The sequence below is a fragment of the Bos indicus x Bos taurus genome, chromosome 13, assembly GCF_003369695.1.
Source record: "Bos indicus x Bos taurus breed Angus x Brahman F1 hybrid chromosome 13, Bos_hybrid_MaternalHap_v2.0, whole genome shotgun sequence".
NCBI lineage: Eukaryota > Metazoa > Chordata > Mammalia > Artiodactyla > Bovidae > Bos > Bos indicus x Bos taurus.
Genome location: NC_040088.1, coordinates 18527964 through 18555421, shown reverse-complemented (window position 1 = coordinate 18555421; position 27458 = coordinate 18527964). Strand labels below are relative to the sequence as shown.

Sequence of the window (27458 nt, the reverse complement as noted above, 5' to 3'; positions counted from 1 at the left end):
CTAGATACAAAAACTTGAAGCAGAGTTCAGAGTATGAATTGGGAAGGGTTGCTGCCCAAGTGAAATTAAAGCTTAAAACTGCAGTTAATTTGGGAAACCACTTTGAATCTACCCAATTATTTAAATAATGAAGCCCGCCTGGCCCAAAATGCCCAGACAACACAGGAGAAACTTAATGCCCAGATTTGAGGCCTGAGCAAACCTGTTTGGCTTTTCTTTGTATCATAAATCCCTCAATTTTTATACACTATCCTAAATAACAAGTGTATTAAAACTAATACAGAGGAATGTAGAGGGACAACTTGAGGACAAGAGTTTCACTTAAGTTCTGAAGAATCAACTAAAAAAGTCAGAGAAACTAATGGTCTATTGTAATTTCCAAGTTTCTATGACTTTAAAACGTCTCAAAAATGAAGATTTCTTGTGGCCTTTTTAAGAGAATTTTATTTGAGTGGTTCTTACAAAGATTGTTGCAATATGAAAGTCATTTGTTTGATAGAAATATCAAGCTGTCTTGTCAAACACACTGAAGTAACCCAAAAATATATTTCAGAGCTCACAGAGCTTAAAAAGAGCAAAGATTATATGCAACCAGACAAAACCTATTTCTGCATTTCCTATTTCTTGCTCAGACTGCTTTGCTTACCAGACTGTCACTAAACATCTTGAGGAAATGCAGGGATCATTTTGTTTGGAATCTTATGACACACCAGAACACATAATATTTACAAAGAAACTTTTACAGATACATTAATTGAAAAGATACCATCCAGAAATGTATTTTTGAAACCTTCTTTTCTTGCCAATTGATCAGAATGCAAGATGACATGTTAAACAGCCCGTTTAGCTGTCTTGAATTTCCATAAACTAGGTATTCCAGAAACCTCTGCTAAACCATTAACCAAATATCAACATTAGTGAAATGTAACTGCTGTGTAAAAAGTTAGGCTTCTGAAACATTAAAAATATTACATCCCTGTCTGCCTTTTTATGTTAAGCACATTTGTTCCCCTACAACTATTCCTATAGATCCTTAATGTAATTTTCTACATGTACATTTAAAAGGCAGAACAAGAGAACAGCTTTGTATACAGTGGGATTTGCTAGTTAGGGAGAATGAGCACACTGCATTCCTGTTAACATTTTTATTTTTCCAAGGTAACAGGAATTGTATACAAATGACAGTAGACCCTTGCCTCTTTATTTTTTATCTAAATAAAAGATAACTCAAGATGAATTCTCAAGAAAGAAAAAAAGCTATGTACATAAAGGACTATCTTTTCCTTCATCGTCTACTTGGAACCAGTAGTTGTGTTGCTGTCATAGAATCAGGGAAGAGGTTGTGGTAAGTTGGAAGAGGTACATATGCTGCTGTTATCATTTTACCTGTTGAAAGAAATAGATATGATGATTAGCATCTTCACTTAGACCGTCAAAAAAAAAAAAAAAAAAAAAAAATCACTCAGAAAAAGGTCAAACTCACCCGCAAACCACCTGCCATGCAATGCATTGACAGCAGCAATGGCTGCAGCAATTGATGGGCACTTCACATACACATTGCCCTAAAATACAACAAAAAATATTTAACGTGCTGTGATATATACAACATGGATACCAATAGGACTATTCAAATTGACTGTACAAAAACAGCTCTATAACCATATAATTGCCCCACTAGCTAATATGTACCTAGAAATTTACTGAAAATAGTTTATTATCCACAAAACTAGCCATGTAACTATCTTCTTTAAGGAAAAACCACAACCCAAGTATGTTTGAAAATTAAACACAAGAAAGTAACAGTTAAAATACCTGAGCTGAATTTTTGTCAACATAAATATGAATAACTCCTCCATGTTTATTACATTCTTCAATCACATCATCTTTAATCTCTGTATCCCATCCAACTTCTTCTTCTCTGTAACCAAGTATTAAGTCCATTAGAACAACTCAAACTGATGAAATAATACAATATATATTCTAATCTATTTTAAAAATCATGGGCCTTTTAAAATGGTTAACTGACATCTTTCAAAAGATACTTATACCAAGTTTATCATCATTTCACAGGATTAGGAACACTATCCTGTTAATACAAATTAAATACTGATACAAACTTCACAGAAAAACTACTAGGTATAAATGGGAAACAAAATGCAAAGTTTTCAACTGAATTCCAACCTTACTAACACATTCAAGGGAAATAGTTATGTGCATAAAAATAACGGCAGTAAAATGACCAGAATTGTAGCAATACTTGAACTATGAAATATGTTGAAACACCCTAAGTAGTAACTTAGACAAGTTACAGATAATTTAAGACCCTTTGAACTCGACCAAAGTAAATTACTTACGTTTGAGGATTAAACATGTTAGAGAGTTGGAAACACTGTGTTGCCAGAGGTTGAACAGAGGCAGCTGCAGCTAATGCTGAAGCTAAAAAAAAAAAACACCCAAAAAACAGAAATTAGTTTCATGGAAAATGCATCAGAGTATATCCCTATGAATAAAACAAAACCAAATATAACCACTGGACCCAAGTGAAAATAGGGCCATCAGTTCTTTTACTAATTCCCCATATTTGATAATGCTATCAAGTATCAACATATATATCAACATGCTATTTTAAAATGTTGCCAGAAAGCAGAGGCAACTTAGTATTTCAGATAATTGATCTTGAATAAATTGGGAATTTTATCTTTATAAGGGAAATTAAACCTCAAGTGTAGCAAATATTAATTCAGTTAGACAAATATCAATACAGTTCAAAGAAACAGTACTGACTGTTAAGAGTTTATACTCAGGGGGTGATGAAAACACAATCTTTAAAATCCTGACTAAATCTAAATAAAAATTTTGTTAGGTTATCTGCCCATGAATATATAGTCACATATTTTCTTATAAATATACAACCATTATAAGAAAGGATGACATTTAAAAAATAATATACATAAAAATCATCCAAGCATTTAAAGATTATTAAAGATTTAATATCCTGGGACTATAAAATCTACCACAACAAAGTCTCACAGTCTTGAAACACTAAAAAGAGTAACATGTATCTCTAATAGTCACTGTTGAAAATTAAAAAAAAATACTGATACTAATATTTAGGAGCAAATTTAAACCAATATTGGTTTTAATTTTGAAGTGACAGCATTTTCCAAGGCATTTGATCCATTCCTTTTACGTGACTTAAAAAACATTACCAGTAACTGATACAGAACTCACCGTAATCATAATATTTGATCAAATTTCATTCCAATACATAACAACAATAAAAAAAGCTACGGATAAAACAGTACATTAGAAATTATGGTACTTGAACAATAACCTGAGAAGTATCAGAAATATTCCATTGAATAAAAATTAGGGCTGTGCATGAATACATCATAAAAATTTCTGGTAGAATAACAACTGCTTTTCACTTCTTTATTTTGATAAACAAATATTTGTCTTTCATAAAACTATGAAAATAAAAATACTGAAATAACTAACGTCAAATTCTACTGGAGAAATTTAAAGATGCAAGTGTGCCTGTATTACAAAAAAAAAAAAAAAAAAAAAAGAAGCCCACAGTGTACCTTATCATAAAACAAAGTAGTATGCTTGGAAAAAATACTACAAGGTCATTATAGACTATCAATACTGAAAAATACTAGAAAATGTATGATGCAAATATTCCAGCTCAGCCTAGATGAATGCAGAACACAACGAATTCAGCATAGAAATATATAGCTAAGGAAAATCCACCAATTCTACTTTCAAAAATCTGTTAGGAAAAAAAAAGATTGAATACAATTGTCTCATTTGCCAAAAAAGATACACATTCAATTCCTGACTGTCGAGTAATAAGGACAGACCTTTATAATACAGATTTACTCAGAAGACTTTAAAGTATATCCTGTAAGATTCCAAATTACTGTAACAGAATACTCTATAAAATGGCAGAATTTACTTGATAATAAAGACCAAGAAAAAAACAGGTTATTTATAAACTGTTTCAAACTCTGAAATCTGCATGCAACTTAGTTCTGGATAATCTTCTCATTGCTTGGTACTGTTTATAGTAATGGAGTAACAACAAATGATGCAACGAAATTAAAACTCGCATTCGTTAAAATGATACTAGATAATTCTAAAAAAAAAAAAAAAAAAAGATACTAGATAATTCTAAAGATTACATTCAAAATTGGGAGTCAACAGGAAGTTGCATCCTATCAGTGATTTGTTAATGCAAATCACTGGAGTTAAGTTATTCCTGACCTTATTCAGACTCCCTGTCTACTTAAATGACAAGTTTCATTGTCTGATATCTATATAAAACTTATAATCAGAACACAAAGATAAGCATACAAAGCTGAAAAAAACTCTAAGTTACAGCAAAAAAAAAAAAAGGCACAGACATTTACCATCTTTATCCATGTAACTCTAATGATGCATATTAGGCCTTCTTTGTATGAATTACCAGATAGCTTATGGTTAATGACACTGTATGTCATTCTGACAAAATTGGGCCAAAAAGACAAACTATAATAATAATGATATATGTATACACACAACTATGTCTTATACTACATTTATATATCCACTTTAAAAACAAACGAACAACAAAAAAAACAAATAAAAAACTCAACTCACCTTCAGTCTGTTGGGAAAGTCTTGTTTGCAAATCTATAACAAAAGAGAATTCTACAGCTCAGTGCAGGAACAATGAAGAGCCTCAACTAACAGGGTAAATGTCAGGAGAGCATTAATAAAAGAGGACTATGGTAGCAGGGTTTATCAAAACGAACTTATAGTAAAACCTGGCAGCCAAACCTCCTTCCCCATTCCTCATTGACAAGGCTTTGGGGCCTTTTTCTTTTCCTCCTATCCTAGGAAACTTACTTATGCCTTTCTCTTCCTAGTCCTATAACTCTTTCACATCTCAATGGATTCCACTATACTACTATTCATTTGGGAATAATGGGAAATGGGGAAAGGGAAGCACACCGGTCAGAAAATGCATGAAAACCCTGATCTTGAGAATTCAATTCCAAGTACTTGGGTTATTCAACTTTTTATTATTCTATCAGTGTCGGTAAGCATTTTACATTTAAAAGTTACTAGTAAAAGAATAAATACTGCAACAGTAAATGTCAAACACTGTCAATAAGTAGTGACACTACTCTAACCATATGTATATACTATTTTTTAAGTCCTTTAAGTTTTAAATTGTCATGTCCAGCCCAGAAGGTGATCGTTTTGTTAGGCCTGGTTTCCTAGCCTATTTTGAAAATTTAATGAGGCATGAATGAAATCTAGTTAGATTTACTATAATCTATGTATTACTAGAAAAATTTAAGCATCTAGTCTCTATTAAAAATGAACATAATAGTGATTTCTAATATAGTTTTCTCATATATAATCATTAAAATTCTACATGAGAAGGCAAATTAAGAGAAAGCTGCAGCTTTCTTAATTTCAAATGAAAACAGAAATATGAATAGTAAACAGAATGTCATAGTATTTAAGCTATCTTTTTAAGTTTAAAGTAATACAACAAAGAAATTGGATTCCGTTACCTAATTTTCAATAACATGTGACTCAGTTGCATACTTTATTACTATCTGGGTTTCTTGCTGAGTATAGAAAATCATAAAACATGGGCAAAAATGAAAAGGGATCAGCAGCCCAAGTCATACAGGGATGTAAGAATACCTGGGTCCTAGGTGCTCAAAATTGGCATCTCAGGGAGTTGAAGAAATGTAACTGGTGTATACTGAAGGAACTTGAAGATATGATCATAGGAATAAACTTTAAATTTTAACACAATTTGTTTTTTTTCCTAAAATGGGAAAAAATGTATAAGCATCAGAAATCCATGCTATATTAAGTGTATATAAATCAAAATTTCAAAAATGATTCTTCAGGTCATTTGTAACCAGTTAGGAAACAAAGCATGGGTTTCATAAAGATAAGAACTTATCTTAGAAAATAGCTATTATACTTTCAGAACAAAAGACACGTTGATATAGGGATGGGCCACTCTTGGGTTTCAAAAAACAGCTTTAAAGAACTTAGGAGACCAAGCCCCTCAAATACATTAACATTCAGCGACTTAATACCGAATGTGTACAATTTTAATGACAGTCAAGAGAAATATACCCAGTTATGCAAATATGTGATTACTAATTCAGAATAGCAATTTATTGGAAGTTCTAAGAAAACAGACTCATCTATCAATGAACAATGGGCTTCCCTAGTGGCTCAGCCGATAAAGAATCCGCCTGCAATGCGGGACACCTGGGTTCAATCCCCAGATTGGGACGATCCCCTGGAGGAGGGCATGGCAACCCACTCCAGTATTTTTGCCTGGAAAATCTCATGAACAGAGAAGCCTGGCAGGCTATATACAGTCCATGGGGTCACAAAGAGTTGGACATGACTGAGCAACTCATTAAGTACAGCACATCAATAAATAATAAAAAGTGGGGGGGAAAAGTGGGAATATAACAAATAGATAACTATGTGGCTATTTTTTAAGCAACCCATATGGATGTTTAGCATTATCAGCCTTAATGTAAACTACACAATAAATGTGCCCAGGCAAGTGTAATCATTCTTCATTCACCAGAAGAAAGAACTGAGGGAAGTAACGTCCACAACACAGAGAATCTATAATTCGGCAAAGATACTGTTAACAAACCAAATCAATATACTTGATACAGCACCCAGGATATAAGGTAAGATTGTTTAAAAATGAATTGTGTGTCTTTGTATTAAATCCCTAAAGGTATCAGCCTCTATCGAAAAACCAAGACTATGGTAAATCATCAAGCATTTTTCTAAATTATTCAAACAATGACCTAACAATGGGAAGCAATAGGAGGACACATGTTTTCAGAAAACAGTAACTGAAAACCAGAGACTACGATGTATTTCTGCAGTGATGGGTTTATTTAGTATCTTCAATTACACTAGGTGGCATTCAATAACTACGTGTTCACTATAAAGAAATGAAATGACTAATACTTGTTCAAAAAGTCAAACCAAAACAATACAGAAAAACCTGGAGTCACCAAATGACTCTTAGTTACAGAAATGCTTAATAGTTGCAATTTTTCTTATGTGGATACACTAGCATGGTTGTTTATAAAGAACTTTACCTATCGGATTTCAAAATTTAAGTCAGTTTGAGAGGAACCATGAGACGCTGAAGAGAAAACAAGCTCTCAAATATTCAACTAAAAAAAGGAAAACACAGAAGCGCCCACAATAAATAATAATATAGAGGCAGAAATAATCTTGTCTCCTTTAATTAATGGGTTTTCAATTGAAACGGAAATCACGAAGCAACGACATGGAACTTTCCCTATATTCAGATGTGGTACCACGATCCTATATATTTTACATATTGACAGAGTCTCACTTTATAGCTAGATAAGATCATAGGACCAATGTGTAACTGAAAATGACCATACTTTCTTAGATTAGTGTTTGTCATCTGAAGTCCAATACAATGGTTTACTCTCATATATTCTGCAAGCAAGTCTTCTAACATTAAAATTTAATGTTATCTTAGCTAATAGATTTGGGTTAATTTCAAGTAACTGAGCCACAAAAAGACAAAAAACAAAGTGTTCATAAACTAAGCCCATTGTTACATAATTGTAACAAACTATCAACTCCCTTTTCCTTCCCCTCACCTCCCTAGGAACTTCATTCTATAAGTCAAAATCTCAAAATACAGTTGGCCTTCACATTTAAGGAATTGGAGACACCAACCATCTGAGTAACTTAAAATACATATGTAACTTTTATTTGGCTCTCCATATCCTTGGTCCTTCCAAAATCATGCTTTTAACCACCATAAATCATATGGTACAGTAGTACTTACTATTGAAAATAAAGGCACATGTCTAAATAACCCTTGCAGTTCAAACCTGTGTTGTTCAAGGGTCAATTGTAGTTATGTTCTAATTAGAAAAGCGGTTTTTTCTGCACTCAATTATTTAAAATAAAGCTTCATTTAAAGGCCTTTAAAATAAAACTTTCTAATCTCAAACATTATAAAACATTTTTCCTTTGAAACAATAGGAGCTTTCTGGTTTTCAACAAAAGTGATACATTTAAAGATTTAACAATTTACATCACTTTCTACTAAAAACAAACTGGTATGCAGGGTTCAATAATACCCTGACATTTGATTATGATCAGTAGCTAAGTCTGTCCTATATCACCGTTTCCTTACATTAACTCTTGAAATTTCTAAGTTAAAAAAGTACTTGATGAATTGAATTCTCAGTAAGTCCTTTTAAATGCAAAAATTTGGAAAATTTTCGAATTAGGTGAAAAAAAACAATGATTTCAAATAGAAAAGATTCAATTCCTACCTGCCACAGCACCAAATGCCAAAGAGCCACTCATTTGCAAAGCTTGCTGTGCTGCTGGCGGGATCTGCAAACCTGTACCTGTAAAAGAATAGGTCTTAATGTTCCTGCTTCGTTAAGAGTGGGAAAATCCTAGTTTTCTGATTGCTTAATACCAAAGTCAATTTTTAAAAATTACAGTGGCCCTTTGGTAGCCAGGTGGGTAAGAATGTTTCCAGGATCCCGTTGGTTGTCAAACTCCACAAATGCTGAAATCCCATATTTAAAGAGCTGTGGTACAGTTTGCCCTCCGTACTCAAGGATACTGAACCTACAGATACAGAAGGCCAACTGTACAAGCAGGACATAGAGTAAATGCTGCAACTAAAGTAGAAGGGTATTAATTATTATAAAACACAAAAGGAATCCTGTAACGTGTTGTGGCATTCAAAAAGCACCATCATAAAGTAGATTCTTAGAACTTTAGAACTTAAAGGCAAAGGATTTTGCCTATGAAACCATGTGTGCTGCTCAATGAAAACAGTCAACCTCAAAATAAGAAAAAATCATTTTCCATTTGTTTGCATGCTTTTCCAGTTGTTTGCACAGTTATGGTTCTCGTTACTATTTTCACTACAGTAGGATAAACTTACCCTCTGCAAGTCTTGCCATTAACTGGAGACGACCAGTTGTTCCCAAGTCAATTCCAGTCCTTTCCAGTTCATCACTGTCCAAAAATGAGCTAGCACTGGAAGCATCAGTACGTTCAGTAACATGACCAACTTTCATGGGCCTTCCTGCTAGCTCAAATCCATTAAGTTGTTCCAAAGCTTTCTTGGCACATTCTGAATCAGAAAACTATACAATTGAGAGGGGGATAAAAGGTAATTACTTATATGCAAGGCAAAGAAACCTCAACTTATTAATCTAGTATATTCAATAATTACATCTGGAAGGATGATAAGAGTAACAAGCTCAGGCTTGTCACATAATGTAATCAATGTAACCTAAATGTAAACTAAAGCAATCAATGCAACAGATTGCTATCTGTTGTACAGAACAGGTTTAAATTTTACTTGAATTTGGATAGGATCCAATTGTAATTTCCTGATAAAATCTGGGATCTATTTTTAAAACTTTATCTATAAAGGTGGCAACGGTGACAAGTATTTATATTTTAAACTAAAAATGTGTTTCCAGTACTTTCCAGGGATAAATGATAATTTGAAAAATTGCTATCATGTAATTGGACTGCAAATGTACAAACTAAATGAACTAAAAGTACAAGTCTACTTTTAAAAGGACACCTCTATTCACAATTATTCCAGCTGCCACTTCATACCCTATCAAGGACAGGGTTTCAATGGTCAGCTACTTAAGGAAATTCTGGTCATGGTATGTCAAACCATATTATGTCTATATTAAAAAGTAAAAATGAATTCCAAAAGACTTTAATGCAACTAACATCTTGGGTCACACTAGTCAAACTGAAGAAGTGACTGCCTTCAATTACATGAGGAGTTGGCTAAACAAACTGTCCATAAACAAGAAGATAGCAAAGTACTTGGAAGTTTTGCATTTGAGAAGATATTTTCAACTACTAAAAATTGGCCACTAACAGCAAACTAATTTAAACCACTTGAAAATAGTAACTTTATCCCTTCCCCACTATGAATATCTAATCAAGTTTTACACTTTGCTACTCAGATAAAAAAAAAGTTCAAGTCATTATGTTAATCATGGTTAACTGCTTACCGTAATAAATCCATATCCCTTGGATCGACCTGTTTCACTATCCATCATGAGCTGGATACTTTCAATCTAAAAATGAAAACCACAATTATTATTTACGCAAGTGAAAAGGAGGAGCAAAAAATTTCTTAAAGTACAATTTTAAAATGTCTCCCCTGAAAGAAATCGAAAACATAAAAATCCCTCATGCCCAGAATATCTTCTTTCTAGAGGCCTGGGAACATACTAAGCAGGGGAACAACCTTTAATCTTTCCTAGGAAAAAACACAATCTGAAATTCTTTGGAGAATATGTTAAAAAACCAAATCAACATGTTTCCTTCACATTATGCTAAAATATACCAAACATTAATATGCAATTATGCCAGACATAATAGACTGCCACAAATGTTGGAATAATTAAAAATAACAACTGGATGCGGTTGATAGTTTGTACAACTCTGTGCATCTGCTACATAGTGACTATTCACCTTAAATGAGGGAACTGTGTTATTACAAAGGAAGGAACTGTAGTTACATCACAATATTGCAACAAAGCAAGCCACACAGAGGAAGCATGAAAACTTAAAAATCAACAGCCAAATGTTCTCATTATTAACACTTAAAATAATTTAGGGTTTCCCAATTTAGGCCTTACCTGGTCTCAGGTGGCAAAAAACGGGCCTGCAATGCAGGAGACCAGGGCTCCACCTAGGTCAGGAAGATCTCCCAGAGAAGGAAATGGCTACCCACTCCAGTATTCTTGCCTGGAGAATCCCATGGCTAGAGTAGCCTGGCAGGCTACAGTCCATGGCGTCGCAGGGAGTCAGACACAACTAAGTGACTAACACTTTCTCTATTTTTTCCCAAAACAATTTAACAAAGGAGTTGAGTGGGATAGCAAAAGAAAACAATGAACTATATATCCAAAAGCAATAAAGATTAAGTAGTGGATAAAGTACAACAGGAACTGAGATTTTTATTCATGGCCACACAAAAAGTTTAATCCAGAGCAGCCAGGTAGTTCAGTGATAAAGAATCCGCCTGCCAAATAAGAGAGGTGGGTTCAATTCCTGGGTTGGGAAGATCCCTTGGAGACAGAAATGGCAACCCACTCCAGTATTTTTGTCTGGGAAATTCCACGCACAGAGAGGAGCCTGGTGGGCTACAGTCTATGGGGTTGCAAACAGTCAGACACAACTTAGCCACTAATCCTCCTCCACCACCACACCAGCCTACTGATAACATTTATTCTAAACATTCTTCTAAAATGAGAACTACACTTATCCTGGTGATTATTTTGATAAATATATAGAAATATCAAAAAAGTCTATGCTGTGTACCAGGAAAATAGTGTTGCAGTTTAACTGTACTTCAAAAACAAACTCATGGAAAAATAACATTACATTTGCGGCTAACAGAGGTGTGAGTGGAGAAGAGTTAGATTGAAGTAGTCATAAGGTACAAACTTCCAGTTTTAAGTTCTAGAAATGCAATGTCTAGAACTTACACAGCTATATTTTTATTTACACATATTTACACAGCTATATGTCATAAACTAAGGCTCCAAGAGTAAAGCTTAGAGTAAGGAGAGTAAGGCTTAGAGTTCTCATCACAAGAGAAAAAACTTTATCTATTTCTTTAATAATGTATCTGGATGAGATGATAGATGTTCACTGCACCTATTACAGTACTAATTTCATGATGTAAGTCAAACTATTGCATTTACAGCTGAAGCTTATATAGTGCTGTGCTAAAATTGTATTACACACTCCTAAACTTTCAGTAAGAAAAGTATCCCAAAATAAACCAAGGGGGGGAAAACCTCTTGCTCCAATGTACAGTACATTTTATCATTCAGGTTGACTTTTAAAAAATTCTAATAGAACCACTCCCTCCCATCTTAACATTAGTGTCTTAGAAACATCACAAAGCAGATAAATTATGCAGCTACATTTGTTTCAAGAACCTATTTAGGATCCATTTAAAAACTTGAGACTTACCCTTCCAAATGGCTCAAAAATCCCTCGAAGCATATCTTCAGTTATGTTAAAATGTAATGAGCCCACATAAAGCCTCATAGGTCCCGCACTTCCCTTTTGTAGATTGTTTGCCATTGCTGCAGCTCTGTTTTTTTCTGCCTACAAGTTAGATAAGACAAAATGCACATCAATTTACAATGAGTAAGCACCGTTTTCAACATAGTAAATCCCACACACATCTTAGGTTTGCTTAATTACAACTGATATCAAATTATGCTAAGTGTTACTTCACACATAAAAGGACAAATATTGTGTGATTCCACCTCATATGCTTGTCAGTACTGACACTGACTGAATGGTACACCTAAAATGGTTCCAAAGCCAAATTTTTAAATTAAAATTTTAGATTTTACTGTATTTTCCAGTAAAAAAAAAAAAATTTAGATTTAAGAGCATATATAAAACTGATAAAGCAGCATCCTGGTATCAGATGTAGTAAATGTAGAAATTTAAGATTACTTCCTGGAACTAAATATACTCATTCACTAAAATGTGTTCTCAAGATCACTGTTACTCAATATACAGTATACCAACTGGCTATCCATCTTAAAGAACTTCTGCAATATAAATCAAACTAAACCATTCAGTTTAGCAGTCATTTTTCTCCTATCAAGTCCTTCTCAAACTAAACAGTTCTCAATTTACATTCTAACACAAACTCTAACAAACTGGGGCACCACAGGAGGTTAAAAAAATGAATTCAAAACCTCATTTATAAATTTGATTCTTCTCAGCCTTCGCCAGGACAAAGTACACACTATTATAAGGTTTGTCCTCCGTCACATGAAATGAATTGAACAATGATACCCACAGCCTGCTCCTTAACAATTATTTACCATCTGAGCCACCAAGGAAGCCCTGGGCTCCTACTGTTTACCTATAATCAAATGGTACTCAACAATGTTACATACTCCTAAAACATTAGATAGATGGTAGTAACTTGACCAAATTTTGAGTTTAACAGTGAAAACTGCAATTTCACTTCAGACTCGGTTAAATCCTGTGCCTAACTATAAAGTATTAAAAGCTTTTGATGAGCAACCAGATTTTTCAGAAGTTATGTGAAGTACTTATTTCTGGGGTCTGAAAAGGAATGAGCATAACTATACTGTTATCTCATATTGCTCAGAAAATATTTTTAAAATCCTTGGGAATTCCCTGGCGGTACAGTAGTTAGGATTTGGGTGTTTTCATTGCCATGGCCCAGGTTCAATCCCTGGCTGGGGAATGTAGATTCCACAAACCATGCAATGAGACCAAAAAAAGATCTTTAAGATCTATATTCTCCATTTTAAAAAGCTAAGTTATCTGGTAGTCACAGAAACTAACTTGTTTCTTAGTATAAATAGGTACTGATGATAAATCCTAAAAGTATTTCCATATTAGATACTCAGTAGTGGAGAAGGCAATGGCACCCCACTCCAGTACTCTTGCCTGGAAAATCCCATGGACGGAGGAGCCTGGTAGGCTGCAGTCCATGGGGTCGCTAAGAGTCGGACATGACTGAGCGACTTCACTTTCACTTTTCACTTGCCTGCATTGGAGAAGGAAATGGCAACCCACTCCAGTGTTCTTGCCTGGAGAATCCCAGGGACAGGAGCCTGATGGGCTGCCGTCTATGGGGTCGCACAGACTCGGATACAACTGAAGTGACTTAGCAGCAGCAGCAATGTATTTCAATTTTTCCATATCTAAATGAACTAAAATATTAACCCTAATTTCATTTTTCCAAACGCAACACTCAATCATTGTGAAGAATCAGCAAAGAGAAATTACATTATAATTTGGATTATCTTAAAAAACATCTTCTAAATTAGTCTGAAACATCTTACTTTCAAATGTTAGAATTTCATAAAAATTGTGAAAATATATTAAAAATGTGAAAAACATTCCATTAGAAAGAGGAAAACATGTGCTTAGATGCTTCTATCCCCAAGTCATCACAAATCAATAAAATTCTAGAACAAGTTCAATTCTTCAGCATGAAATAAATATTTACAACTTATATTAAGACAGAAAAAGAGAATTGTGAGAATACAAATACATCAAAGGAATCAGCTTTTTTTTGTTTTTAAAAGCTGTCCTGAGAACATCTAATTCAAGGTAGTAAGAGGTGATTTTATAAGGCTCAAGGCACTACAACACTAAGCAACAGCAGGTCTCTAGCACTATCAATGCTCGAATTCTTAAATAGGAAGTTACCTGTGATGCTTGTACTATGATCGGCACTCCTAAAACCCGCTGACCAGTTAATCCTATTGCTAGAGGCACTGAGCTAACATCAACAAACTCCACATAAGCAATTCCTTTGGAACGTCTTGAATTTCTGTCAGAAATCATCCTCACATCACGAACCTAAAAAGAAAACACACACTTAACACAGGGTTCTGTTTATGCAACCATTCACAATTAAGTATAATCATTTCAAAAGACAAGAGGCACATAAACAATATTATGAAGCAAGCAATTAAAAAGAGGCAAATTTGTAGGCTCAATTCATTTATCAAAATACATAAATTTCTAAAAATAAACATAAATTCCCTAACTAAATTCCACCAAACACATTTGGTTTAGATTTTTTTCTCATTTCATCTGTCACACTGACAATTATTAAACTGTGGCTTGCAACTTCTACTTAAATTAGCTCCATAGATAAGCTTAGATTACCTTCCCAACTGTAGAGAAAAACTCTTCCAAATCCCTTGGCCGAATTCTTGCTGCCAGCTGCATGCAGAAAACAGTCCTTGCATCTCTTTCCTCAGGAGTGAGATTATCAATAGGCTCCCTAACAGGAATAAAGAGTATAGAATTAACTTTATAACGTCTTTCAAAGTAACATTTAATACCTATTTTTAGTAAACAGAATAAACTTTCTGTTTATTATAAACAGTCTGTCACTACCCCCAAGCCCATTTTCACTACAATATATAAAAAATGCTCATAAAATAATTCAATGTGACCCAAACGCCTTCAACATGAGTTTCTAAAGTTTCTTCTGATACTATCTTACATTATCAGAACCAAAGTCCATTGGTCTTTCAATCTTACAAATGTTATTCTCTCCAGCATAATAAACAGCCAATCAGAAGCCCAAGAGTTTGACATTCACAATTAATAACCCGACTAGACACAAATGTTTAACTGGTCCAAACTAGCAGAAAGGATGTTTCCCCAAAAAGAAATCATAAAATAAAACTAAGTTTCATAATCACAAACAATAACTTGAAAGTAAACCCCAAATGATGAAAACTACTTTGACTCTATGAGTTGGACAATAAAGAAAGCTGAGCGCTTAAGAATTGATGCTTTTGAACTGTGGTGTTGGAGAAGACTCTTCAAAGTCCCTTGGACTCCAAGATCAAAGATTCAATCCCAATGGAAATCAGTCCTGAATACTCATTAACTGACGCTGAAGCTCTAACACTTTGGCCACCTGATGCAAAGAACTGACTCACTGGAAATGACCCTGATTCTGGGAAAGCTTGAAGGTGGGAGAAGGGGATGACAGAGGATAAGATGGTTGGATGGCATCACAGACTCTGGATGGCATCACAGTGTTGATGGACAGGGAAGCCTGGTGTGCTGCAGTCCATGGGGTCGCAAAGAGTCGAACACAGCTGAGTGGCTGAACTGAACTGATTTTGACTCTTAAGAATTTTATTTCACCAACTCAGATAATCATAAAGAATAGCGAGGTAGCTGTTTACTAGATTAGATTGGTCTTACTAAGACTACAAATTCAGTAACTGAAAAACACACTTATACTTCTTATAGCATAGAGACACTAACAATGAGCAAATCAAAAGTAAAAAGCAGGCGGTATGGAGACAAGTAACAGTGGGATTTAATTTACTCATATTTACAAATGTTTACACTTCTAAATTGACTGAGCAAACTTAAATGCCCAATAAGTGAGAAAAGAACATAGTAGATGAAATTTAACATCATGAAAGTCAAAGAAAAATAACAATGTCCACTACTAAAACTATTATAAAATTTCACTATGATTAAGGTTTTAATCCTTAAAAATATAAACATAAATATGCTCTTTCTTAACCATGTTCTGACATTCTCAGGAAGTATTTTTGAAACACTCCACCTACAAACCTCAGGTACATCCCTTGGGAAATCTGCAGTTATTTTAAACCTATTACTATAAAACAGAGATAAAAAGCCGACTAGATCCAAAGAATGAGAACTAAAAATGAGTCTTCTCACAAGAGAAAACTATTAAAAGAGTAAAAACTCAATATTTGTTACAGAAACCCTTTAAAATCATTATATGCCAAATAACAAGATACTTAGTTAAAAGACACCCTTTAAGGGAAACCAGAAGTAGAAAACAACCCTATCATGTAACAAAATGTTCCTTGAACCAAAATTGTAGATTGCATTAGGTCAGTCGAGAAAAATACCTCACAGAAAGTCAAAAACAGTAAAAAGCACAAGTCAATTCAGTTAAGAGTTTGGAGATTAAACACTTCTCTCATGTAAAGGGAGCCAAACGATAAAACTCATGACTATTTTCACTATTTTCCTACAGGAAGTTATTTCAAAAACTCATTATTTCCAAAGGTAAATCAAGTCTGAAGTTTCCAATAGCTACCATTAAAAAATTTTTAGTTACTATAAAGAGCAATAAAAGCACATGAAATATCTACAATTAAAGTGATCATTTTTGCCCATTCTTCTTAGATACAAGTTACTGAAAACTTTGCAATTCACATTAATAACACTAGGACTGCAAACCAAATAATGATTTAATATGATCCAAGTTAGCAAACGTCATTAAATTTTGCAGTAGCATAAAAGCTAAAAATGCAAAAGAAAAGAAATGGAGACAATTACCTCACAGGGCTCTTGTCTTTTCTGAACGGACTTTTGCTTCGAGAACGTCGTCTGCTGCAAAGTTAAAAAATTTCAAAAGTTACCCAAGCAAGTACACCACATTAGTTCCTTGAAAAACAATTTAAACAATTCAGAAGTATGTTTAAAAACCTTAATTTGATGCTATGAGGCAACCCAATCTTTCCTCGGATGGCACTGTTAAATTTTGGTCCGGAGCTAAAAAGGAAACACAAAATTACACTAGTTACAGGGTTAGGGTCTTGCTAAGATCGCGTTCATGCGCTCTCCAGCAAGTTTAACATTGTTTAGGCTGTTTGTTTTCCACCTCAATTATGAAGAGGAAATAAAAGACTTTCTTTTCAACTCTATCCCAGGCAAACTGTTCTTACAGTTATCCATCCTGGACCACTGAGAGGTGCCAAGACCAAAGGTTACAGCCTCAAAATTTTTAATATTCTGAAAATGCTTAAATTTTCAGTCTCGTTTTCTCTGATTACATATTTATGAGTACATTCCTGAGGTTTGGGGGTTGGGGGAAGCACATGTAGTGAAAATTATCCTGAACTTCCCTCACACCAGGAATAAGTATAATTCACAACTTGGTGTGCATCTCTGCAGATCCTTCCTCAGGAATATACATGTTTATATATACATACATATACAATATTCATGTTTTGAGTTAACGTTTTTTGGCCATGCTGCATGGTTTGTGGGATCATAGTTCCCTGTCCAGGGATTGAATCCAGGCCACAGGCAGTAAAAGTGCACAGTCCTAACTACTGGACTGTCAGGGAATTCCCTTGAGAAGCTTCTTTTAAAAAATAGGGGACTAATTCTTTACATTCAATTCCAATTTTTTCACTTAACAGTTAAGTCTCCAAAACTGCACATAAGCATATTTAAGCATGTCGTAGACTTCAGTTCTTAGTGACAAAACAGTCAGTACTGAAGATGTGAGGGAAGTTCATCAACCCCTCAGGAAAATTTCTTTTCAGAACTTGATTATATTAAAAGTGTGTTTTCAAAGCTTTACTCTGTAATTTGAAACACTTTAAAAAGGCCCAGTATTTTATGGCCCTTTTATTTTGAAAGACCAAACTAACTTGAAAGGTCAGGTCAGATGTCTCTTAGTGCTCATCCTGCTATCCTTTACCAGATGGGTAGCAAAATGAAAATATATGGTGGTCCTCAATTCACACTGAGATTTGTTGTCATGGACTCTACATGTACCTATTACACCCAAGAAGTCCCAAATAAAATTGTATTAAACAGGTCCTTTGCAAATCACACTTAAAGTGACAATTAAGAATATACATTTAGTGGTTAAGTAAGTCTATAAGCTATTTTCTTTCTTTCCCCTTTAATTATAAAAGTTCCAATTACTGCCTTGGTAGTTAAAAATCACCTGAAACCAAACATAAGAACCAAGTCAATTTTAAGTCAGACCAGAATCACAGGCTGACTTTTAAGTATCCATCACGGATGAGAAATAACAGTATTCAGAATTATTAATCTTCCCCAATATTAAGTTCATTCTGGTAAAAAAGAATGAAGTAAATTTCGATAAACTGGACAAAAAGCAAAGTATTTTCCCAAAAGAGCACTTAAAACAACACTGTGGTCCTTTTTAAACTGTTACAAAGTTTGTAAAATAATCAGCTAAGAGGACCCTGAAGAACAAGGAGTGGAATCCTTTTCATTGAAGAATCAGAATCAGAAGTCTAAGTGTTACTAACTTTATCTGCTTCAAGTAATACCAAAACATTTCATCAATAGCACTAAGTATTGTGGGTGCTTTAATTTACAACCTCTTCTCATTCAAAGCTTATATCAGTAGTTACGCCTCCTTCTTAAAAGATGAGAAAACTAAAGCTTAAGAATCCTTTTTAACCAAGTGAAAAAGCCAAGGCTCTGATCGAGGACTCTCTCTGAATTCAATCAAACTCAGTTAAAACTTAATTTTAATATAGTCCAGTGCTTACAACAATATATTTATTAATATGAAAGAACATTATAAAGCACTAGGGACTGTTAAGATTCAATCCCTGCTTAAGAGTTGTAAGGCTCTTTCCAAAGTCATTAGTACAGTTTAGCTTTTTAAAAAATAACTATAATGAAACATTTCCAACTGGTTCAAATAACCACATCCAAATTTCCACAGTGATTTAACCTTCAAGAGCACTTTTACTGCATTCTTGCTATTAAAATACCTTTAAGATGTGTGATGAGCACCCCCCCACGAATATAAAAAAAGCATACACAAAATTCACAATTAGCTTGTCATTTCAGCTGAAAACAGCCAGACAAGATTGCTAACTAATTAAGTATATGACTAATTATATATATTTATAATTTGTATCCAACTGAGTTTTAAATTTTTAAATAATTTATGTTCAGTAAAGAATACTGTTAATAGCTCACAGACTTTAAGCTTTCACATATTTGGCACTACAATATCAAATCTTCTTTTAAAAGCACTTTAGTGCTTTAGTCTAGTTTGGAATGGCACACAGTTAAAATACTTTTAGATGGCAGAAACAGAAAATGTTCTGTATGCCTAGTAAAACCAGTATTATCTGTCCACACACTATTTTTCTACTGGATTTTTTTGATGCCCAAATCCTTATATAATAGTGAGAAATAAAATTCCACAATTCAAATCACTCTGGTTACATTGCTCTGGATACCGAGAGAAATCTCTCAAACCAGTATCATCATAATTATAGTTACATACTAAGGACTTCTGTAGCGGCCTCTGAATCTGCGATCTCGACTTCTTGATCGGCTCCGTCTCCTTTCTTTGCTTCTACTTCGCTTCCTTTCACGGCTTTTGCTCTTTTTCCTTTCTCTATCTCTACTTCGCTTCCGTTCCTTACTTTTGCTTCTTTTTCGTTCATGACTACGACTTCTGCTCTTGCTTTTTTTCCTCCTGAGAAGAAAAAAGTCACCATCATCTTGCTGATTAAAGAATCTGCCAAAATATACTTCCCTTTATGGTCTGAAACATCTTTGTAAAATTATTTTGCTATTTTTCCTATCATACAATGATACATAATAATCACTTATGGAAAAATAATTCCAAGGTAAGGTAAACAACACCCCACCTTTGCCTTCTACTACTGAAAATCAGCAGTCAGCTGATAATGAATCATTTGAGAGAGAGAAAGATACTGTAATGATATTTCTTGAGAGTCAGCTATAGCTTTAACAAGGAGAGGACTTGCTGGTAGGTATAAATCCAAATCTGAACTTTTAAACAGAAAGTCCGATCATGTAACTGGCCAACCCAGTATTACTGTAATCCACAAAATATGAAATCAAAGTTAACAACAGAATACTCTTACATCAAGTATTCGTGCTGGATCATACATAAAAATTGTCATTAACCCACTAATTTCTCTTAAGTAAAGCCTATTTTGACCCAATTTGCACATATGAGTATTTTATACTTTCAAAGGGCCATACAAGCATCACTGTTTTGGAGTTCATGGGCAAAATTGTTATATATAACAATAAACGACAAACTAACACAGTAAAATGCACTCTGACACTCCTAGACTTTAATGTGACCATTTCAAATAATTTCTTTTTAAAGTTACAGTGAGTACACCAGATACTGGAGCATGCCATTTTTATGCCAGTTTATAAAGCCTGTGGGATACAATCAACAAGAATCAACACCTTTATAAATCTTTATATTATAAATTTTCAAACTCTGAAAGGTAGAAAAGTCTGTCAGTATTATCTTTTCCTGTTCATTTCTGTATTCCTCACAGCATACCACCCATCTATTTCATACCTCTGTCATCACCTAAATTTTAGAGGTGCCTTCAGATATTTCAATATAAATTGAAAGACATTTCAAATTAAACTTATCCACTTAAAGGTCATTTTGTAGTGGCAAAAAGATTAAACACTGTGACAACTACATCATTTGGAAATTTAACTTAGTCCTTAGCAAAGCAAGCTTAGCACAACAAGCAACTGAAGTCTGCCTCAGAGAACCTGTAAAGCAGGTCATCTTAGAGTGCATTGAAAATAGAAAATGAAGACACCCACCTTCTGGAATCTTGAAACCCACACTCCAATCACAAGGAGATGTAGAGCTTTCCAAGGAGGCAGAAACTTTGTCTAAAATTTCAAGATAATCCACCTGACTGTCAGAAATGTATATGCTAGGTAGCACATGACAGAAAATTAGGCTACACTCATTACTTTTATAGACGTTATCAAAGCAATGCCCAGAAGGGCAACAGATAACATTCCATTTTTGTTACCTAAAAACCTGAAACTATCTCTTAGACTAAAGAATTCTGTGAGATAGCTATCAAAAATCCTAAATATTATCAAGTAGGGGACAAAGTTAACACTCCATCCCTCACAAAAAGGACAAAGATTTGCTCTGCTCATAGATGGCCCACTGCAAAGAGGCAGCCAACCTTCCAATTTACCTCTTTTTAGGCAGAAAATTTATTGTGCCAAAGGAAAAGGACTCAAAAATTGAAGAGCTAATTTCAACTTAAGGTCTTCCTAGGACTTTTCATAAATGAGCCCCCACGCACATCTGAAGGCAACCCCAGACAGGTAAAAAGACAGCAACATACTAAGACATTCAGAAATATAATCCTCTTTATGAAAGCCCAGACAAAAATTTAAGGGTGCAAGAAAGCAGAATACTTCTCTACAATATAATGAAGCTTCAAAGAACATTTATTAAGTTAACTAAAGAAGGGTTATCAAAATCCATACTAATAGTCAAATCCTGTTACAACTTAAAAGGGACTTTCCAAAGTCTTTAGTGGCAGTGGAATTTTGTACTGAACATCATTGAAGTAAATGGTCCACTGGGCTGGGCCTTTGGACTTTTTGGTTATATGGTCTCTGCTGAAAAGGTGTTTTGCTATAACTGGATTTGACCTCTTCCATGTAAGAAGATCTAAATATTAAATGCAAAGTACTCTGGAAAATAAGAAAAAAAAATAGAAAAGTCATTTATTCCAAAATTTATAGATAATCCACACCACAGTAGCCAATATATTTCAACTGTGTCATTTTTTTCTTTTTTAATCCTTTTTGAGTAATTCCAAAAGAGCTGAATGGATGCTGGTTGAGACTTTGCAGAACTGGTTATACTAATAATACTCCTACGAAGGCAAGCTCAGGTACTTAAAAAGGCATACTTTGAGGTCTTGCCAAGTTCAGGGATATAGCTTTTCAGAAAGACTAAGATAAACAATTTGTGTTAAGCTTATTACCTGAAATCAATTGAGTGTATGTACTGAGAATTATACTGTTTTTTAGAAGAAAACATTTACTAGTCAGTCAACTCTCAATTTCTCAGAATGTGCATTTTCTTACTACCTTAAAACTACATCCCAATACCCAATGGCTTTTAAAGAACAATGAAGTTTCAGAATGAAAAATCTGCCAACGTGGCACCTTCCTTTGGTTAAGAGACTTAATTTATTCACACTAAAGACTAATGCACAGGACATTGTTTTATGATTTATAACTAAACAAAATTTTCTTCTAAATAACTTTCAAATTAATTTGAAAGATTAATTCCCTTCAGGAAAAATAAGGGAGTCAGCTTCAACTGAGGATGAGAAGTCTGACAGAAATAATTTGTACCTTTAAAAAGAAACCAGATGACAGTTGAAGTTTTGTAAATATTCTTTCCTTAAAGACTCCTATGGCCAATTAAAGAAAATTGTCCATTCTTCTATTTAGTCTTGTAAGACTTCACACTTTATATAAAAGCCACTAAGCACCAGCCATTGAGAGCTTGATGCTCAATTTTCTGGTAAAAGTTTGGTAGTCTTTAGTTGCAGGAAGATAACAGGTAAAGATGGTATTAGTAGCAAGACATCTAAAGATGGTACAACAAAGAAAGCATGTGCACTACCAATGTCTTCATTATAGATGAGATCTTTATTGGTCCACTAGGCATGTTATCTAGAGACTGGATAATTTCAATTTATATAGATACCCCTTCCTACCTTTTAATTGCAGAATTGCAAATCAGAACTGTTAATTAGGAAACATACTTTGGTAAAAAGTATAAAATTAAAGGACACTAAACCATGCAATGATTGGTTGGCTGACTGCCTCAAACAATTCAAGACTAAACCCAACTCAATACCCATAACATGTGATTAGTGAAGAGAGATAACAGACTCCCACCCATGCAGAAAAAATACAGGAAATATCCTACAAATTTTACCATTTTTATCAATTCCTACAATACTCTAGGGGATAAGAATACTGGTGCAGCAAAGCCTGAACAATCCAGTCTAGACAATCTCAACCATTTTATGAAATTTTAACCTACCTTACAAACTTCTTGTGAGATACTGAGGTGGTATACTATGAAACACTTTGAGCTCTTGGAAGAGCCAAAAAGAATCAAGTAAGTGACTCACATTACCATCATTTTTTGTTACGTATTATGAGGTCATGAATGTAACAAAACATTTGAGTATGACATCACAAAAATAATAAAACATCTTAATGCTTATGATATAGAACATGTGATGCTAACATCATTTACTTCAGAGCTAAAGAAAACTCAATAGGATCAAATCTTATAAAGTGCATTTGGTTTATACTATTATTTAAACTTCTTTCACACTGTATTCTGTACTCATCTGTCACTGAGTTCCTATTAAGGGTTAGTTATTTGCACAAATAACATGCATAATTTTCTGAAATTCTATTCTATTAACTCGATCGGAGTTTAAAAAGCTTAAGACAATGAAAGCCATGTAAGAACATTAAGATTAAGAAGTACTAAAGTATGCTGTAACATTATTACAGAAAGAATCTTAAAACATCAAGGAGCATGAATAATTCATAGCTCTGACTCCTTCAGTAATTTAGGGCAAAATACATTTCTCACAGTTATCACCTTCTTTCTAACACATCTTCAGTGGATATAATAGCTTTATTGATGACATTAAGTAATAAATATTAAGCCAAAGTTAACGAATTTTAGACAAGTTCGAATATAAGAACTCCTCCAGATTGTCATGGATGGACTTGGAGGGGAAGATGTCCAATGACACCAATTCCTGAAATCTAAGGAAAGAGTCCATAGTTTTACATCCTCAAATAGTCTCTTCCCAAAAGAACCCACTTTTCTAAAACAGGCAAAGAAAAGCTTCAGGAGAGAACGCTTTAACCACAGGGGTACAACTTAAAAGTCTCAATCATGTAAAGCACCTCCCCCCCAACCCAGGTCCCTTCTTGAAACTTACTTTTTGCTACGTTCTTCATGGCCGTTAGCACTGCTCAACTTGTTCTCATCCTAAGCAGGGTTGATAGAAGAACATCATGAGGACGAAGTGGTAACATTTCAAGTTGTCAAAGGGTAAAGGGAATAGGAATAAGAAAATACAAAACAATTTTAAAACTAATTACTTATTTACAGTTTAACATGGAAGGCTATAAAAAAATTTAGATGGATGTATGTTTAACCACTTTGTTGCTTACAAATTAAGTCATCAAGATACAAAAATAAAGATGCATATTAACATGTTAAATTTTCTTATATAGTTAGATATTAAGTTATCCAGATTTACAGTGTTGAAGTGGTTAAATAGAATTTCTATAAAACATGAATGAAGTCCTGTTTTGAGTTTTATTCCATGTGCTATGGCCCCTTTGATCAGTACCATGGCTCTATTTCTGCCTAAGCCCCAAGTGGCCATGCTAGCAGCCAGCCACTATCGATTTCCTGTGACCGATGCCATTCCTGAGATCTTCGCCCATTTCCGTTGGAGGGTTGGGACTGTAAGAGCTTGATGCCACCTCTGTCACACATCTCGCCCTGAAGCAAACAGGGATTCACACTGCTTTAGTAATGTTGACTCCCAAGAACCCAAGAAAGTCAATTAATAATCCACCAGTCCTACTTCCATACCTGTTCACATGGAATTACATCCATGTTAAACTAAGACAGAATCTTAACATTAAAATAGAAAGTAGAGCTTCAAGAGTCTAAGTATTACAAACTAAGTACACTATTCAAAGCTTTAAAGAATTCATCCAAATTGGTACCACATGGTCGAGCTATACACTCCAAAACAAATGTATTATTTTTAAAAGGTTTAGCGAAATGTTTATTTTCAAGTTTGATCACATCAGCTAAAAGGAGTATAGAGTATAAGTGCTAACTTACAAAGCTTACAGTTTGTGACATCAGTGATAACGCATGCATACTGCTATTTTCACCACCAACTGGTGGTGAAAGAATGAAAAGACACTTTACTTTTACTGTGATACTGAAATGGATCTACGTTATTAGCAAAAATAACTCCTTTGTAGTTTTTAGTGTGAAATATTATGGCAGGGACGAATTAAAAATAAAACAATATGGAGAACAGTTAAACAGTCATCAAGTGACTCTAAGTTGTGATATTGCCTCTTTTGCTTTAAATTTTTTCTGTTCAGGGATCCAAGAATTTTAGTAATTTTTAACTGAGCAGCAGATCATCACCTGCCTGTTTTAATATTTACTATCACCAGTCTTATGTATAGGATAAATTTTAAATCTCACCCATTTCTTCTTGTAAGACTTGTCTTATTTAAAGATTTACTTGCCACAGACTGGTTATGCTTGGTTATTCTTGGACCCCTGCTGTTTTCCCAAACCACTACATTCACCTTTTTGCTATACCAAACTGGAGCTGGTAATTCTTAGTTGAGTCATTTTACCTAGGGGACCACGGTACAGCGATAAGTCACTCAATTACTACCTTATGATTGACAGTTCACACTGGAATCAAAGGTGAATTCATGGGAGTAGAGGTGAGATATCGTTAGGCAAGTCTACAAAGAGAGATAGATGGGCATTTATTCATCACGCTGAAGTGAAACTACTGCACAATATTATTACATCAATAGCATATATTTACTTTTGTAAGTTACATGTAATGCATCTCTGATAAGGTAAATCAAGAGGGCTCCGGGGAGGTTAGTTTACATTTCAGCAGTAGTTTCGTGAATAATGCTAAATTAAGAAATAGATAAACCTCACCGACTTGTTTTTTCTCACCTTCTTGTAAGGAGCCTCAAGCATTGCTTCAATATCAATATCGTCTGCCATTTTCTCTAAACGACTAGGTAAAAAGCAAGAATGAAAATTTGGTGAGTAAACAATTTTAAATTGTGCTAAATTTCCTTTTTACCGGACATATTCCAAAACCTCAAAGAGGTGCCACAGAATAACTAAAGCGGGACCACTTTAGTAGGCTTGGAAATTAATCTAAAATGTCCCCAACATCAAACACGCTAGACAGATTAGGTACTGTATTTTTAAAAAGCCTACAGCGCCTCAAAAAACAGAACCCAAGAATCTCGAGCCAAAGCGCCGCTTTCGCGCAAAACCCCGCGCTGCCATTTTAGGGGCAAAGGGAAACTCCCTCGGCTGGGAGGGGTTGTGTGCCAAGGCAGCGTTCGGCTGGCGCCATGTTGGGAGGTCGCGGTCGGCCCGGGCCTCGAAGGGACAGGTCGCCATCTGCCCGAAGCCTCTCTCGAGCCCACGCCACCCGAAAACCCTGAAAAATATTCGGCCGGAAAAGGGCGCGGTCGTCGAAAAGACGACGATTTTTAAAAAACCTCCCCCCACCCACCCCCAACCCGGTCGCTTAAAATCGCCTAAAGAGTGCCCCTCAATCCAGAAAAGAACCAAACCTCAAAAAAGCCCTGAAAATACGCGGGTCCGCGATGCCTCCTCACCTGTGCGGGCTTTCCGGGTCCTTGCGGTGCTCGTATTCAGAAAAAGGGGTGCTGTGGCTGCCGCCGCTGTTGCTACTGTTAAGCCGCTAGGCCCAGGCCGCGGTACCACCCAGCCCGAATTTCGGGCTCAGAGAGCGGACAGGCCCAAGCGAATCTAAAAGAGACAATGGGATTAGAGGAGCCCGCGCGGGAGTTCAGGACGGCGGCTTCGGCAGCTCAGGATCCACCCCTGCGACAGTGTCGGCAAGCTCTCTGAAATGGCGGCCGCAGCTTCCCCGCACTCACAGTCACCAACACACATACACACACACAAACACACGGGGCCTCACAGAGCCCTCAGCACGGGCTCTCGCGAGAAGCACCTCCTAATTCCAGTCCGGAGCAGCGGAAATATCGCGAGATTTAAGCATCGGCCCCCAGCGACTATGGCCCAATCTCGCGCAATGATTGCGCCACAGATATTCCCATCCCCCACTCAGAAAGGCGCCTTTGAGTCCATACTCCAGATCAGCGTCCACATCTCGCGAGATCGCGCAACCTGCTAGCGCAAAGACAGTTGGTACACGTACTGTCAATCTTCCAGAAAACTCATCACTGAGTGGAGTTCAGTGGTCGCCGCCTCCTCGTGGCCACCGCCCCAGAGCTATCAGAAGGTTTCTGAGATGACGGCTGCCCCCTCCCCCGGGCCTCCCACCCAGGTGTCTGTCAAGGTCGCCGTAAACCAATCTAGTCCATATGGCTCTAGA

The 27458-nt window shown here is 35.2% G+C and overlaps 1 protein-coding gene across 13 annotated transcripts; it reads right to left on the bottom strand.

The window, feature by feature from the left end:
• Nucleotides 1-426: 426 nt before the first annotated feature.
• On the bottom strand, nucleotides 427-27048 carry RBM39 (RNA binding motif protein 39). 13 transcript variants are annotated; one of them, XR_003514017.1, is made up of 19 exons: nucleotides 26713-27020; nucleotides 26030-26093; nucleotides 24231-24280; nucleotides 21034-21105; nucleotides 19709-19903; nucleotides 17125-17190; nucleotides 16975-17028; nucleotides 14794-14911; nucleotides 14329-14481; nucleotides 12088-12225; nucleotides 10110-10175; nucleotides 9008-9212; nucleotides 8379-8456; nucleotides 5704-5830; nucleotides 4642-4674; nucleotides 2355-2436; nucleotides 1813-1918; nucleotides 1484-1562; nucleotides 427-1386 (listed from the first exon to the last, which is right to left on the bottom strand). XR_003514017.1 is itself a non-coding variant. In XM_027558689.1 (19 exons), exons 9-19 carry the CDS (start codon nucleotides 14854-14856, stop codon nucleotides 1286-1288), a joined length of 1122 nt encoding a protein of 373 aa, XP_027414490.1. In that variant the 5' UTR covers nucleotides 14857-14911; nucleotides 16975-17028; nucleotides 17125-17190; nucleotides 19709-19903; nucleotides 21034-21105; nucleotides 24231-24280; nucleotides 25731-25803; nucleotides 26030-26093; nucleotides 26713-27034; the 3' UTR covers nucleotides 755-1285. The 13 variants fall into 13 exon arrangements, 12 of the variants coding, with proteins under 12 accessions (XP_027414483.1, XP_027414482.1, XP_027414485.1 ...); XM_027558689.1 differs by lacking the exon at nucleotides 5704-5830 and adding an exon at nucleotides 25731-25803 and having other exon boundaries at nucleotides 755-1386; nucleotides 4642-4692; nucleotides 26713-27034; XM_027558688.1 differs by lacking the exon at nucleotides 5704-5830 and having other exon boundaries at nucleotides 755-1386; nucleotides 4642-4692; nucleotides 24231-25803; nucleotides 26713-27034.
• Nucleotides 27049-27458: the final 410 nt, after the last annotated feature.